Source organism: Carcharodon carcharias, chromosome 13 (genome assembly GCF_017639515.1).
Source record: "Carcharodon carcharias isolate sCarCar2 chromosome 13, sCarCar2.pri, whole genome shotgun sequence".
In the NCBI taxonomy this organism is placed as follows: Eukaryota; Metazoa; Chordata; class Chondrichthyes; order Lamniformes; family Lamnidae; genus Carcharodon; species Carcharodon carcharias.
In genome coordinates this window covers 11534765-11551046 of record NC_054479.1, presented here as the reverse complement: position 1 = coordinate 11551046, position 16282 = coordinate 11534765, and the positions used below count along the sequence as shown (strand labels likewise).

The following is a 16282-nucleotide window of genomic DNA, read 5'->3' as shown; positions in this document are numbered from 1 at the left end:
CTTGTGGAATGCTTCAGTCTCACTTTACACCCACTTTGCTCCCTTCCTGTTTCTATCCAAAAAGTGCCATAAGGCATTTAGCGCATCACTACCACTGTGTTACTGCCAGAGAATATTGTAACAAATTCACTTCAAAGGCATTACATTTTAACAAATATTTTTATGAGATTAACAACGAGGTGAGTATAAAATTGTATGGGAAAATATGTCAAGTCACCTTTATATAATGCCATGCCTGGTTAGCAATCCATAAAGAGGAAAGGAGGTGGATGACTTAAATTTCACCAACTATGCCAAAACTCGTTCCTAATATTGCATAGTTTGCAGCAACACAACATCAAACATAGTCTGGCACTGGATAGATTTGAACTCTGTTTTTTTCTTAAACGTTTTTATATGGCCAGTCACTGAGAGTGACTGATGATGCTGCAGCAAAGGGGACCTGAGCAGACAGGGCAAGCAAGAGGCTATCTCCATGACCAAATAGTGTCACTGAGGTTGATTGGCAGTAATTAATAATTATCACGTTGCTAAAGTGGGCACTTGTACTTGTAATAGCAAGATTGAATTTTCTCCGTGGAATTGGGTTTGTTTGTGCCACGTGAATACAGCAACTTTACAACAGTCAATGCCTGTCACTGGTGAGGAGGACAGTGAGAAGCCATTTTCACAAGGACGTCAACCAGCAACTTTCGGCTCTGCGCTTTTAACTGTGTGCACCAGTGCCTCTTCCGAACTTGTTTACCATTTACACATAGGTGACGGCGAGCACCATTAGCCTCAATGCTGTTTTGTCGGCAAATTTTGGGCCACTGTGCTCACTGGGCTCCCAATCTATAGAAGGCCATTGATGCATTAGACAGGGTGGAGTTATCAGAGCAATCACTTTGACTGAAACGCATATGGGGACTGGCTAATTGAAATGGGTATGTTCTCTTTGGAGAAAAGAAAATGATCAGGAAACATGATCCAGATGTTTAAATGCAAATAACTTTTTTTTTTAAAGTTGTGATTGCTAGATTACAAGTGCAAAATTGGCAACACACAAGCAATAGTTAAGGAGCATCGTCTAAAGCTTTTATCTTCATGTGTTGCGTAGGTGTTCCCCATGGAACTCAGAGGCCAACTAGAAAGTTTAGATAAAAACAAAAAAACTGCGGATCTATGTTCCCATTAATCTCAAGCTGCTGATATTAACAGATCTTAATGCCAAAGATCTAATAATGTAAAAACAGCAATTTCTGAACTCCAGACCAAACAGGACATAACAAAAATGATATGTAAGCAGAAAAAGGGGTGCGCTGTCTGGGTATTGAGGACAGGATTGCAGGCAGATGGTCAGGGTGGGGGTCAGCAGGTAGCATACGGTTCCAAGTTTCCCTCCAGAGGCTTGAACATGTAATCCAGGCTGTCAGACATGCCGTTTATCAGATGACACATTTAATCGAAGCCCTGTCAGCTCTCGCTAGGTGGATATAAAAGATCCCTCCACACTATTCAAGGAAGAGCAGGAAGTTCCTCTTGGTGACCTGGTCAATATGTAAACCAGCCCCCCACCACCCCCCCCCCCCCAAACCCCCTCAGCCAAATTCACAAAAATAATTTTTGGCCAGTATCATATTGCTGCTTGTGGGAGCTTTCTGTGCAAAAATAGGTGACCGTGTTCTCTACATAACAACAGGGACTACAGGATTTTATTGGCTGTAAAGCACTTTGGGATGTCTTAAGGTTGTTAAATAGGCTATATAAATGCAAGTATTTCTTCGAGACATTTAAGAATTTTGTGACCTTTTTTCACAGGTATTAATTAATTTACTGTAAACAAGTTAAGTCTGGCTCAAGAGTAAAGCATACAGGAATATGAACCAGACACTTTTTAAGGAATCACTTTTTGGGTGCAAGCATCACTAGCTAGGTAGGATTATGAACTTATATCTCTAGAGTATATTCTAAACCTCTAGATTACCAGTCCAGTAACATTACCACTATGCCACTGACCCTCTAAATGCCTTCATGTGAACTTTAATGATTGGATGTTGCATCCTCTGACTCTATTTTCCTCTTGTACAGAGCGTATCTGCACAATATCATTTTTGTCAGTGATCCCTGGTGGTTCAGAGGAGAATAAGATAGGATTCAGACTCCGGGGTTAAATCCCCGACTGTCTAGCCTCTCTCACAAAGCAAGCGGAGAGTGGGAGAGTGTCTGCATAGCACCCCAAGGTCTTTGCGGGGTGGGGGGTGGGTGTCATGTGATGGGAGGAGAAGTGGGGCGAAGGAAAACTTGTTCAGACAGATGTTGCTCACATCACCAAATACTGAGATTTACAGATTTTATGCATGTTTTGAAGGGGTCAGTTCCATGTTAGGTCATAACTTTCTTTGAAACCTCCTCCCCCACATGTGCAACACATTGTGAAACCACTCAGTTGTGACGGGACTTCTGGTATACTTTAACAGCCAGCATCTCTAAGAACTGATCGAAGTTTTTTAAAAGGGAAGGTCCATCCTTAAACGGAAATTGGAATGACAGAACGAAACTGAAGTGGAAGCTCTTGGGACAATTCTGTCTGATCATGTCTTCCAGGCAAGTTTGCTATGTGGTGCTAAAGCTGGAGAGTGGAACAGTCAAAGAGAGCACATCAGCGGAACTGGTAGGAAGCAGGCTGCCTAGAAAATGGAGAAGTTTGCCCAGTTTACATTGCAAGCAACTTAGCAGCACAGAAACAGTAGCGGTAATGTCACTGAATTAGTAATCCAGAGGCCCAGGCTAATGTTCTGGGGGCAAGTGTTCAAATCCCACCACAGCAGTTGGTGGAGTTTGAATTCAATTAATAAAAACCTGGAACTAGTCTCAGTAATGGTGACCATGAAGCTATCATTGATTGTTATAAAAACCCGTCAGGTTCACTAATATCCTTTTGGGATAGAAATCTGCTGTCTTTACCTGGTCTGGCCCATGTATGATTCCAGATCCACAGCAATATGGTTGTCTCTTAACTGCCTTCTGAAATGACCTAATAAGCCACTCAGAACAAATTCAGCTTCCCCTTAAACACATGAATATTATTCACTTCAACCACTCCCTGTGGTTTTGAGGTCCACATTCTCACCACTCTCTGGGTGAAGAACTTTCTCTTGAATCCCCTATTGGATTTATTAGTGGCCATCTTATATTGTCCGAGGCCCAATCATCTTCAGCTGTTTAATCAATGACCTTCCACCCATTATAAGGTCAGAAGTGGGAATGTTCACTGATGATTGCCCAATGTTCAGCACCATTTGCGACTCCTCAGATACTGAAGCAGTTCATGTCCAAATGCAGCAAGGCCTGGACAATATCCAGGCTTGGGCTGACCATTGGCAAGTAACATTTGTATCACACAAGTGCCAGGCAATGACCATCTCCAATAGGAGAGAATCTAACCATCACCCCTTGACATTCAATGGGATTACCATCACTGAATACCCCACTATCAACATCCTGGGGGTTGCCAATGATCAGAAACTGAAGTGGACTAGCCATGTAAATACTGTGGCTACAAGAGCAGGTCAGAGGCTAGGAATCCTGTGGCGAGTAACTCATCTCCTAACTCCCCAAAGCCTGTCCATCATCTACAAGGCACAAGTCAGGAGTGTGATGGAATACTCTCCACTTGCCTGGATGAGTGCAGCTCCCACAACACTCAAGAAGCTTGACACCATCCAGGACAAAGCAGCCCACTTGATTGGCACCCCATCCACAAATATTCACTCTCTCCACCACCGGTGTACAGTGGCAGCAGTGTGTACCATCTACAAGGTGCATTACAGAAACTCACCAAGGCTCCTTCGACAGCAACTTCCAAACTCGCAGACTCTACCATCTAGAAGGACAAGGGAGGCCGATAGATGGGAACACCACCATCTGGTAGTTCCCCTCCAAGCCATTCAACATCCTGACTTGGAAATATATCGCCGTTCCTTCACTGCCGCTGGGTCAAAATCCTGGCCTAACAGCACTGTGGGTATACCTAAACCACATGGTTTACAGCAGTTCAAGAAGGAAGCTCACCACCTTCTCAATGTCCCACCTCCTCTCCCACCCCCATCCCCTGCACACCTGCCATTGGTCCATTCCCTTGGCACATGGCATTCCCATGGCCAATTGAAAAGCAAGCAGGCTCTTTGGTTAGCCCCGCAAAAGCAAAATTCTGCTGATGCCACAAATCTTTCATTGGAATGGCCAAAAGGCGAAAGATCATTGACCCTGAAACCTTAACTCTGTTTCTCTGTCCACAGTTGCTGCCTGACTGGATGAGTTTTTCCAGCAATTTCTGTTCTTATTTTAATTGGGTTAATTTTGACCATCAGTCAAACAGCCCTTTTCATCCCCAGTACCAATATCTCTTTTACAATTAATTAGCGTAAATTTTCAAAAGAAAATGAAAAATGAGTTTTTTTTTAAACCCCCAGTGAACTTTCTCCTGGATTTTGCTTCCTGTAGTATCCTGGAGATTGATATACAATTCTTGGAGACTCCAGGGCTGTCCTGGAGAGTTGGCAACCTGACCCAGAGTCAACTCAGCAGGAAGAAGCAACAGGCACTCAAAAACAAAGCTGCTGCTATTTGGCAATTTGGATTTCAGTGTAAGCAAGGATAAAACAGTGGAAAACTAGAAGCAGAGGAGGTCCAAAGAGGCTTGGCGGGACTGGGGGGGGAGGTAGTCCAGATACCTAGATTGTTAAAATGTCATGAATAATCAAAAAGGACAATGGAGTGCTGGCCTTTATATCTAGAAGATTAGAAAACCAGGGGGTAGAAGGTCTGAGATGCTAGTTGTTCTAGTTGTTCTAATGCATGAGTCACAAAAAGTTAGTATGCAGTTACAGCAAGTGATTAAGAAGGTTAATGAGGATGAATTTTTTTTCTCTCAGAGGGTTGTGTGGGACTTTGGAACTCTCTGCTTCAGAATGGAGGTGGGGTCACTGAATAGTTTTAAGGCAGGGGTAGATAGATTCTTGTTAGGCAAGGAATCAAAGGTTATCGGGGGTAGATAGGAATGTGGAATGTGGAATATGGAATTCGCAACACAAACATGATCTTATCAAATGGTGCAGCAGGCTCAAGGGGCCGAATGGCCTACTCCTGCTCTTATTCCGTATGTTCATTTGCCATGCTTCAGGCCCTGGTTAATCCACACCCAGAGTACTGCAACCAGTTATAAGGCCCCCACCTAAGGAAGGATATATTGGCGGAGAGCAGCATAGCTTTACGAGAATGGTAGCTGCACTCCCAAGGATTAATTTACGACGAGGGATTACACAAGCTAGGGTTATACTCCCTGGAATTTAGAAATCTGATTTGATCAAAGTTTCCAAACAATAGGGTGGATGGTGGAGCAACTATTTCTGCCAGCTGGGGAGTCTAGGACTAGAGGGCATGGTCAAAAAATTAGATCCAGACCTTTCAGCAGTAAAATTAGGAAACACTTCTACACGTGAAGAGTGGTAGAAGGTTTGTTCCACAAACAGCAACAGGTACTGGATCAATTGTTAATTTTAAATCTGAAGCGAATAGATTTTGGTTAACCAAAGGTGTTGAGGGATATGGGACAAAGGCAGGGAGTTAGGTCGCCGTTAATGCATGATCTCATTGAATGGCGAATCTGGTTTATGGCAGGCTGAATGGCCTCCTCCTATTCCTATGATCTGAGCTGCTGTAACACCATACGTGAGAAGGTGGGTGTATACAATGCAGTACACCAGGCAGAAGCCAGGCACAAAAGGAATTCACTTCGCAAGAATGCACAGCTCAAGTTCTAGGTTAAAAGGGGAGTGGACACCACAGGTGTTCAAATAATATTGGTTAACGGAATTCCAAATTTCTGTTCACTGTTGTTGGCTTAATTGAAACAGTGTGGGCAATAAAATTCTAATTGGACGTGTTCCACACTTTGATGCTGTGACCACCAATGTCTCAATTATAGTGCAACAAACCATGTAGTGTTTTAGCAGCAGTATGAGGGGGTGGCTGCTGTTACACGAGCCCCCTCACGGTGCTGTGGAGCCAAAGCTGGGGGGGTGGGGGGGGGGGGAGCTAAACAGATGGAGGGACACACCTGATTTCCCACAACCAAGAACTGTTTCATCCTTTTAGGTTCCCCCCCTACTCCCCCACCCCCTCTCCTCCTGAAGGTGCCAACTCATGCTTGGCTACAAAGTTAAGAGCGCTTTCCATTCTGTGACACAGCCAGACTGCCACTATTCACATCAGAGCCCAAACAGTTAGCATGAGAAGGCTATTCAACTGCAGCAAGCATCACAACCAGCCCAATCTTATATCACCCAACATCCAGGTGCGCCACAATTGCTCAATCAGCAGTGACAAGAAGCACTGAGTTCAACAGCCCAGCAGGGATCAGACCTGGTGCAGGACACAGGGTGAACACTCTCCAACACTCTCCACAAGTGGCTCACCGACAAACCACTCACACCCTGTCTGCCATCCACAAGACTTAAGTCAAGAGTGTGCTGGTCTACTCACCACTCACCTGGGTGGCTGCAGCTGCATCAACACTCAAGAAGCTCAACATCATCCAGAACAGAGCAAGCTGTTCAACCAGAGCCTCTGTCGCTGGACACTATACATCCCTTCCACTAGTAGTACACTGTGACTGTAATGTGTACAATGTCCCTTTCTGAGCCTCTCTATCTATTAATCTCTCCTCCTTTATGATGCTCCTTAAAATCTACCTGTGACAAAGCTTTTTCTCATCTATCCTGATATCTGCTTATGTTGTGCAGTGTCAGTATTTTGACTGATAACACTCCTGTGAAATGCCTTGGAAGGTTTCTAGAATCATAGAGTGATACAGCACAGAATGAGGCCATTCAGCCCATTATGCCTCTGCTGGCTCTTTGAAAGAGCTTTTTGTAATTCATCTCACTCTCCTGCTCTTTCCCCCATTGCCGTTCAAAAAACTCCCCTTCATGTATCTATCCAATTTCCCGTTTGAAAGTTATTAATGAATGTGTTTCCACCAGCCTTTCAGGCAATGTGTCCCAGAGCCTAGCAACTCACTGCTTAAAAAAATTCTCCTCACCTTGCCTGTGATTGCTTTTCTAATTACCTTAAATCGGTGCCCTTTGGTTACCAACCTTTCTGTCACTGGAAAAGGTTTTCACTCATTTACTTTATCATAATCCTTCAAGGTTTTGAAGGCGTCAATAAAATCTGCCATTAATCTTCTCTGCGCTGCAAAGAACTTCCTCTCCAGCTTCTCTAGTCTCTTCATGTAACTGACGTCCTGGTACCATTATCGTAAACCCCCTCTGCACCCTCTCGAAGGTTTTACTATATTAAAGGTGCTACAGGAGCACAAGTTGTTGTACTTGCTGTTGATCTACAGGTTGTTCTGAGCAACCTGTCAAACATACTTCAACAGCATCTCCTTCCTGTTACAATTATGAGGTTTATAAGATTACGTTACATTTTGGAACTGAGTCTTTAATTTAAGGTGAAATGCAGGGGAGTTGTGTGACCCTTTTTGAAGTCTGCTTGACAACAGGCCTAAGGCAGTTAAAGATCAAAGGGAGGCCCAAAATGTGTTACCGGGGCCATGGTGTAAAGTGTTCACAGTTGAAGACAATGGCAGCAGTTTCTGAATTCACAAAGGGTAGACTCTAAAGTCCCCCAAAGTCCCACAAAGTTGTTGAAACTATCGGGTTGTAAACAGTTGAGCTGTAAACTTCTAAGTTGAAAGAGAATTAGGGTCAAGAATAACTAATCCACATTTCTACCTGGATGCAAGGCTATGTGTTTCTCGTTGACATGGGAAAGAGTGCAAAGGAAACCATTTTTAAGATCAGGTTACAGGCTTCCTTACAAATCAAAGGATATCACAGACAGCAGTTTTGTGTGGTCAACAGAGAGAAGAGGCTATTTGGCTTTGCGAAATACCACAAATGGATATGGGAGGGAGACAGTCTCCGGTCAAAGAGACGCATCCCTCAGCCATCTAAGGATTCTGGGAGATTTGTCCTGACATGAACAGAGGAAAAGAATCACAGGGACAGGCTTTACTGCTGGTAGTAGACTTAGGAAACTCTCCAAGAACCAAGGGAAGTGTCTGAAGGCAAAGTTACTACTCGGCGAAAGAGGGAAATTTGAACCCATTGGAAGCTGGGAGCAACTGTGGACAATTTGTTAAAAGGACTGTAACTCGGTAGAGAGTGTGATGGGTGATAAATATAAAAGGAGAATGTTCCTCTCTATAGTTTAAAGTATAAGTTGCCTGCAAAGTGAAAATAGTGTTTTGTCACTAAAACATATAGCCTTTTGTTAAAGTAAACATATTAAGAAATGAAATCTTGTGTCATTTTTCAGCTATTAAACTGGAAATTCGATTTCTTTTTAAGAGTCACCAGTCTCCATGGGGATCGTAACATTCTGTAACCTCCATTATTGGGCCAAGGGAACACCATCACCTTCAAGTCCTCTTCCAAGCCACATGGGATCTCGATTTGGGCATATGTCCCCGTTCTTTCACCATGACTGAGGCACAATCTTGGTTTTCAATATCTCCTCGAGGCCAGTGGTAGTTCAAGAGGACAGGCCACTGTCACCATCTTAGGGCAAATTAGGAACAGGCAATAAATGCGGCCCAACCAGTTTTCATCAGTTGGCTTCCGAGTAGTGTTGCCAACACTCCAGGATTGCCCTGGAGTTTCCCGTAGTTAAAGGTTAATCTCCAAAACACTACTGTGAGCAACATGGGAGAAATAAAAATAATTTGGAGATGGGGATTAAAAAGGCTGCTTGACGGACAGCCAAGAGATGGTGGTGTAGAGGTATTGTCACTAGACTAGTAATCCAGAAGTACTCTGGGGGCATGGGTCCAAATCCCATCATGGCAGCTGGTGGAATTTTAACTCAATTAATAAAAATCTAGAATGTAAAGTTAGTCTTGATAATGGTAACCATGACAACTATCATTGGTGCTTGTTGCTAAAAATGCTTCCCCCCACCAACCCCACCCCCCCCAACCCCCTCCCCCACCTCATAGGATGGAAATCTGTCATCCTTTCCTGGTCTGGCCTATATGTGTTTTCAGACCCCCACCGCAATGTGGTTGAGTCTTAACTGCCCTCCGAAATGGCTGAGCAAGACATTCAGTTCAAGGGCAATTAGGGATGGGCATCAAATGCTGGTCTTGCCAGCGATGGAAGAGAAAACAAATCTGACAATGAGCCTGTTCACTTTCTACTTGGTGCAGAAGGCTGCGTGTGTATGAGGATGAACATTTTCCATCATCACTGGAAAGAGCTGAGCTGTCAAAGTTCAGAATATGTCCAATGGGAGTTGCTAACTGCAACTCCCAGGAAGGTGGGTCCATTGTCACTGACTGTTGGCCTGACGTCAACAGCATCAAGAGAAGAAAGGCAGCCTCGTTCAGAGGCTAGTGTGAGAACAGGAGGGATGTGGAAGTCTGCACAGCTCAGTGCCATACTGTACAGCACATGTACTGAATAACCCACTAGAGGGAGCTGAGCAAACCACATTCCCAGTTAAATGGAAAAGACAGGACTGTCAGACTCCTCAGGGAGAGGTTATAGGGTGACAGGAGGAGGTTTGATAGAGGTGTTGAAAATCATGAGGGGGGGGTGTCTGGGCAGAGTAGAGAGATAGAGAAACCGTTCCCACTGGCAGAAGGATCACGGACCAATGGAAACTGATTTCAGGTGAATAGCGACAAGAGGAGAAACCCTTTTACACAGCAAAAACAGAATTACCTGGAAAAACTCAGCAGGTCTGGCAGCATCGGCGGAGAAGCAAAGAGTTGACGTTTCGAGTCCTCGTGACCCTTCGACAGAACAAGTTGTTCTGTCGAAGGGTCACGAGGACTCGAAACGTCAACTCTTTGCTTCTCCGCCGATGCTGCCAGACCTGCTGAGTTTTTCCAGGTAATTCTGTTTTTTTTTTGGATTTCCAGCATCCGCATTTTTTTTGTTTTTGTTTTTATCCTTTTACACAGCAAGTGCTTAGGATTGGGGGTGCACTGCCTGAGAGTGGGGCAGATTCACTTGTGGCTTTCAAAAGAGAACTGGATAAGCATTTGAAGGGACTAGGGGCACATGTATTGCCAAAAATGTTCCTGTAGAGGACAGAGCTCAATGGGCCAATTAGCTGTAACCACTCTCTGAATCTAGCATTGTCACTCCCTCGACCCATGACAGGGGAAGGAGTTTTATGTAAATATTTAAATAAAAGCCAGCCAATGTATTCTCGGGACCAAATACAGACCTCACCAATAACAAGGAGCGATTGAAAAATTATGATTGCCATTTTGGTCATAATGTAAAAAGCACTTGAACGATTTAGTGAAATGATGGTAAGGAATGGTTTAAAGTGGGCTGGCTAGGAGTGACTGCAATAAAACCCTCATCGGAAACAGGAACTGGACCGCACGGTCTGTCCAATATGCTCCGCTATTCAGGCTGATCCTGGACTCCGACCCCACACTTCTTAGTCCGCTTTCCCCCCATTCCGAGAGACCAAAAATCTGTCTATCCCAGCCTCAAATGTGGTGCAGCATCCGCAACCCTCTGGGGTGGAGAATTGCAAAGGTCCACAAACCCGTTGGGAGTGAGGTCATTCTCCTGATCTCAGTCCCAAATGATGGGCCCCTCTATCTCACACCACCAGCCCCCCACCCCCCCAACCTCTCTCTCTCTATCTCTATGTACATTCTGTCAGCTCACCCTCCCGGGCGCCACTCCCACCGCGGGAATAAGGTCTCAAAAAGCACGAACCATGGAACGTGGCGATGTGAGTGGCGAGCTCGGTTTCGTGACTCCGCGGGGCTTATGACTATTAAAGAAGGGATTTTTGATGGTCCGGCTAAGAGCTCTTACTCTGGGCGCCCTTTTTGGTGGGGGGGGGGGGTGGTGGTGTGGAAAGAGAGGGCAGGTGCCCAGCTAGATTGATGGACACAAGAGGACTCCGCCGGTCAACTCTGTTCCTGGTTTCTCTCTCTCTCTCTCTCTTTCAGCCACTAGAGAGCAGGAGAGGCTTTATCATTCAGAGATTGTCCAACGCAGCATGACATTCTCCACACAGCCCTGGCCGGGGGCATTCACTGAGATACACAGCAGTGGGCGGATGGAGTTAGTTCGTGGCAATCTTCTTCGGTTAAATATTACATCCAAGGCGGGGGGGTGGGGGCCGTAATTCCAATACAAAATAAGTACCCCATGACCTGTGCGGCCACCTTGACGAGGTTAAATGGATAACGCAAAACGTGATTCTGAGTTCCCTGAATTCTCAGCAGTTTGCACCTAGGCAAATTAATTCCCAATGCAAATTAAGCTGACGATGCATCTTGATGGATTACGGGGACCAACTCTCACCGGGAAGAAAAAAGCCTTTTGATTTATTTCCCTCCGTTATAGAAACGTGTAGCTAACTGAGTCCCTACGTTACAGTTACTGCTCTCTCTCTGTCTCTGTCTCTCTCGCTTTAAAAAAACGACAAGGTACCGAAAAGTATCTTCGCAGAGCAAACCAGTTTGCGAGAAAATTGCAGGCGCGGATATTCTCCAAGGGAAAGCCTTTTTTTTATATAAATAACATTTCGGAGTTAATAACGTGCCATGAATCTGAGCGAAAGCTAATGAGGACAACGGAGAGACCAGTATAGTTACAGATATTGGGTCAGGTTCGCTTCAAACCCCAGTCTTGCTTTTACATAAAAATTCTTTCGCCCTCACTCTTTATTTTTCCTGAGGATTTCACAGATATATATGCTGGCTGCACGCGGGGTGTGATCTGAAACAATATTCATGGATAAAACGCCTTCACTGACAGTTAAGGGAGAACTCAAGGCTGGACCGAAGAATGTGACTGAAAGAGAGAGAGGGGGGGTGGTGTGGCACCGACTCTGCAGACGCGGGGTAGAATGGTAGAAGGAGGCCACTCAGAAGGGGGCCGTTCAACCCATCGGTACCTGTGCCGGCTCCTCTGTAGAGCCAGCCAATTAATTTTGAGCCCCACAGCCCTTTAACCCCTCCCTTGATTTATCCGATTTCCCTTTTGAAAGTTACTATTGAAACTGTCCCCCACCACCCCCCCCCCACCCCCCACCCGGAGTGGATTTGGGTAAATACTGGAAAATGAACAGTTTGCTGGCGGCATGGGGGGAAGGAGCAGGAGTACGATGGGCCGAATGGCGCTGTAAGATTCTACGCCAACATCTATGACATACTGTGCTGTGAGTATGGGGAGCTGGTCATTTCCCCCCCCCCATCATCCCAAACTGTTCCAAAAACAAACCTCTCGCCTGTAAATGGAGGTTCACTCCGGGTTTGTGTGTCTATGTTACTTGGTACTGAAAACGATCCCCGCTGTTAACGGCGCTAGGTGGACGAACAATGCAGGCGAGTTTGGAAAATTTGCGATGTCTGGGAATATAAATCCCGTTAGCAGGTCGTAAAATAAAAGAGAAATTGGCCCAGTTTTCCTTAGGAGACTTCTCACCCTACCGTACTCCCTGCTTAACGTCCAACACCACAGACCCCAAAACTGCGTTTTAATTAGTTCACACCGATACATTCCACTTTTGTTTAAAAAAGAAATTCCCGCTGGTGGAGTGGAAGTGAAAGGTTTAACACAAATGTGGGGATCAGCCAATCAGTATCAGTCGCCGCAGTGGCTGCAAGTGCGATTTCGTGGGGCAAACGGTCAACTTTTGTCTTACGTAACATAGGATGAACAGGCCATTCGGTCCAACCATTCACTGCTGTTCCACGACAGCCTCCTTCTGCCATTTCTATCAAGCGGACCCCTCAGTCCCCCCCCCCACCCCTAGTGCTTACTTAGCCTCCCTTAAACGTACCAACCACCCCCCTGTGACAGCGAGTTCCACATTCTCACCATCCTCCAAGGGAAAGAGGCTTCTCCTGAATTCCCGATTGGGCGATCCTGTGCTGACAGCCTCTGGTTATGCTGCCCCTCCCCTCCCCCCCACTCCCCCACTCCCTCCCTCCACCCCCCACTCCCTCCCTCCCTCCACCCCCACTCCCTCCCTCCCTCAAGATGAAACATCGTCTCTAGATCAACTCTTGTCAAAACCTGCCATCATTTGAAGGGTCGCTTTTTTGGTCCCCTTTTTACCGAGAGTACTGTCGACCCTTTCCTTTCCTGGGAGATATTCCTCCTGCCGCTTTCCTTGTACATCAGTTCCCAAAAAAAATGTTTTTTTTAAAAAAATAAACACCAAAAGAGAAACACCAGCCGTGTCCCGGTTTTAATTCTGCACAGGGAGTTTGTGCCTGGACATGTGGCACGTGGGGGTCACTCACTCACTCACCGGATATCTGACACACCGTGTGATAGTCCTCGCAACAGTCGCCTGTCTTCTCGCAATAAGCATCGCAGTAACACACCGCCCGCCTCCGGGTGAAATCCCAACAGTCGTTATTCCTGCCCGTGCAGCACTTGGGGTTCTCCCGGTGGAAGCAGCCCCCGGCCACTCCCAGTAGACACGCCGCGAGTGTCAAGGCTCCGTAGCACAGGGCGAAGTAGCCACTGGTGATTGCAGGGTTCCCCATCGTCTCTCTCTCTCTCTCCCTTTCTCTCTCTCACACTCTCTCACACTCTCCCTCTCTCTCACACTCTCCCTCTCTCTCTCACTCTCTCTCTCACACACACACTCTCTCACTCTCTCACTCTCTCTCTCACACACACACTCTCTCCCTCTCTCTCCCTCTCTCTCACTCTCTCACACTCTCTCTCTTCCTCTCTCACACTCTCCCTCTCACTCTCCTTCTCTCACACTCTCCCTCTCTCCCTCCTTCTCTCTCACTCTCCCTCTCTCTCTCACTCTCTCTCACTCTCTCTCTCACTTTCTCTCACTCCCCTCTCTCTCACTCTCCTTCTCTCTCTCTCTTCTTCCCCCTCCCGCCCCTTCTTCTGAACATAGAAATGGGAAGCTGGTGAAAGTTCTCTGCAGCTGAGTGGGGCAGATCTGTCACAGGGTTGGCCAAGTCTCTGTGACTCCAGTGGGACTGCTGTCGCTTTCAGCCAAAAGGAGGATGATTGGTACCAGCAATGAAATGTTGGGCCGCTTTAAAAGAGAGGGGTGGGGGGGTCAGTGCCGCTGTGTTACCCACGCTGAGAGGCTCCGTGAGCAGATGCTCTGATTCTGGACTCGCCGAATTAGGGGAGGGGGGAAGCCCTTTCGTCCCGCCTTCTTTTGACAGGAGGCTCCCCACTGGTCCTAGCGCACCCCGTCGAAATTTCCCGATACTCAGGCCCCATGGATTAGAGGGAAAAGACCTCACCTCTTATTCCTTCACCGTGGCTGGGTCAAAACCCTGCAACTCCCTCCCTACTTGCGCTGCGGGTGGTACCTACACCCCCTGGACTGCAGCGGGTCAAGAAGGCAGCTCACCATCTCACCCTCTTCTCAAGGGCAACTCGGGATGGGCAATAAGTGCTGGCCCACACACACATCCAGTAAATTAATATTAAAAACATTATACGAGCATTTTCCACCGCCTCAGATGGTAGCATAACGGTAATGTCACTGGACTAGTAAACTAGAGGTAAAAACAGAAAATGCTGGAAAAACTCAGGGGGTCTGGCAGCATCTGTGGAGAGAGAAACAGAGTTAACGTTTTGAGTCTGTATGACTCTTCTTCAGAGCTCTGTTTCTCTCTCTCCACTGATGCTGCTAGACCTGCTGAGTATTTTCAGCATTTTCTGTTTATATTTCAGATTTCCAGCATCCGCAGTATTTTGCTTTTATCCTAGTAATCTAGGGCAGGAGGCAATAAGTTCAATTGGTTAAAGTCTGGAACTGAAAACTGGTCTCAGTAATGGCGACCATGAAACTATCATCGATTGTTGTAAAAACCCATCTGGTTCGCTAATGCCCTTTAGGGAAGGAATTCTGCCATCCTTACCTGGTCTGGCCTACATGAGACTCCCCTCTGAAGTGGTGTGGCAAGCCACTTGGTTCAAAGCAAATTGGGGATCGGCAACAAACGTTGGTCTTACCAGCGATGCCCACATGCCATCAAGGAGTAAATTAAAAATAACCACTGAAGCATTTTTGAAGTGCAGCCACTGTAAACAGTTGATAAGCGGTAGAACCTGGAATGCACTGCCTGAGAGTGCAGTGGAGGCAGATTCAATCAGGGGCTCTTAAAGGGATGTTGGGCAATTATGTAAAGCAGGAAATGCTTGCAGGGCCGCGTGGCAAAGCTGGTACAGAAGTGATCTTTTGCGGGAGGGTGGGGGTTGAATAAATAAGGGTTAAGGGGTGGGAGGTTTAGTGGGGATTACAGGGGAAATGTTTTCACCCAGAGGGTGATGGAGATCTGGAACTCACTGCCTGAAATGGTGTCAGAGGCAGAAACACTTACCACATTTAAAAAAACACTGGGATATGCATGTGAAGTGCTGTAATCCACAAGGCTGCGAACCAAGAGCTGGAAAGTGGGACGAGGCTGGCAGGATACTTGTAGGTCAGCACAGACATGATGGGCCCAATGGCCTCCTTCTTTGTTGTAAGTTTCTACACTTCTATGAGAACTTTACCGCATAGGAGACCATTCAGCCCATCATGTCTGTGATGGCTCTTCCAACAACATCGCAGGAAAATCTATAGGAATGACTAGTTTCTCCCCCATAATTGTCCTAGTTGAGGGAAGAATATTGAACAGGAGACTGGGGGGAAAAAAAAACAATGCTCTTCTTCAAATAGAGCCATGGGACCTTTAGCATCACCCTCAGCTGACAAGATCTCCCTCCAAGCTGAGGCATGGTAGATAAAATCGTACAGCAGGGACAGAGGCGATTCAGTCAATTGTGCCTCTGCCAACGCTTTGAAAGACACCTGCATGACACAGTTGTCTGGAATCTTGCTGTGCACAAGTCGACTGCTGTGTTTCTGACATTACAACAGTGAGCACACTTCAACTAAGAGCTTAATTGCTTGCAAAAAGCTCAGGGATGACCTGAGGTTCACACAAGGTGCTACATAAATGTAAGCCTTTGGTTTTTTTTTGTCGCTTTGTGGCAAGGAGCACAGCATTTCACTGGCACTAGTGATGGTTCTTACACTAAATGTTTCAGAAACTGTCACAAAATTGCCCCCTTCACTGTTCCTTGCTGTAACAGTTGAAAATTAGGCTTCAGAGAACAATGCAGCACAGGAGGACGTCATTGAGGCCATGGTTCTTATATTAATGGCCCTTAGCTTCTGGTGGAGTGACGATTGAGTTGGATTGCCACTCCAC

The 16282-nt window shown here is 46.2% G+C and overlaps 1 protein-coding gene across 1 annotated transcript in view; it reads right to left on the bottom strand.

The window, feature by feature from the left end:
• si:dkey-178e17.3 (somatomedin-B and thrombospondin type-1 domain-containing protein) overlaps nucleotides 1–13664 on the bottom strand; it is a 143500-nt gene extending 129836 nt beyond the window's left edge. Inside the window, exon 1 of the mRNA XM_041203213.1 lies at nucleotides 13348–13664. Within this exon, the coding sequence (XP_041059147.1) occupies nucleotides 13348–13588 (241 nt within the window). The 5' untranslated portion in view covers nucleotides 13589–13664. The remainder of the gene's footprint in view (nucleotides 1–13347) is intronic.
• Between the last annotated feature and the right edge of the window lie 2618 nt (nucleotides 13665–16282).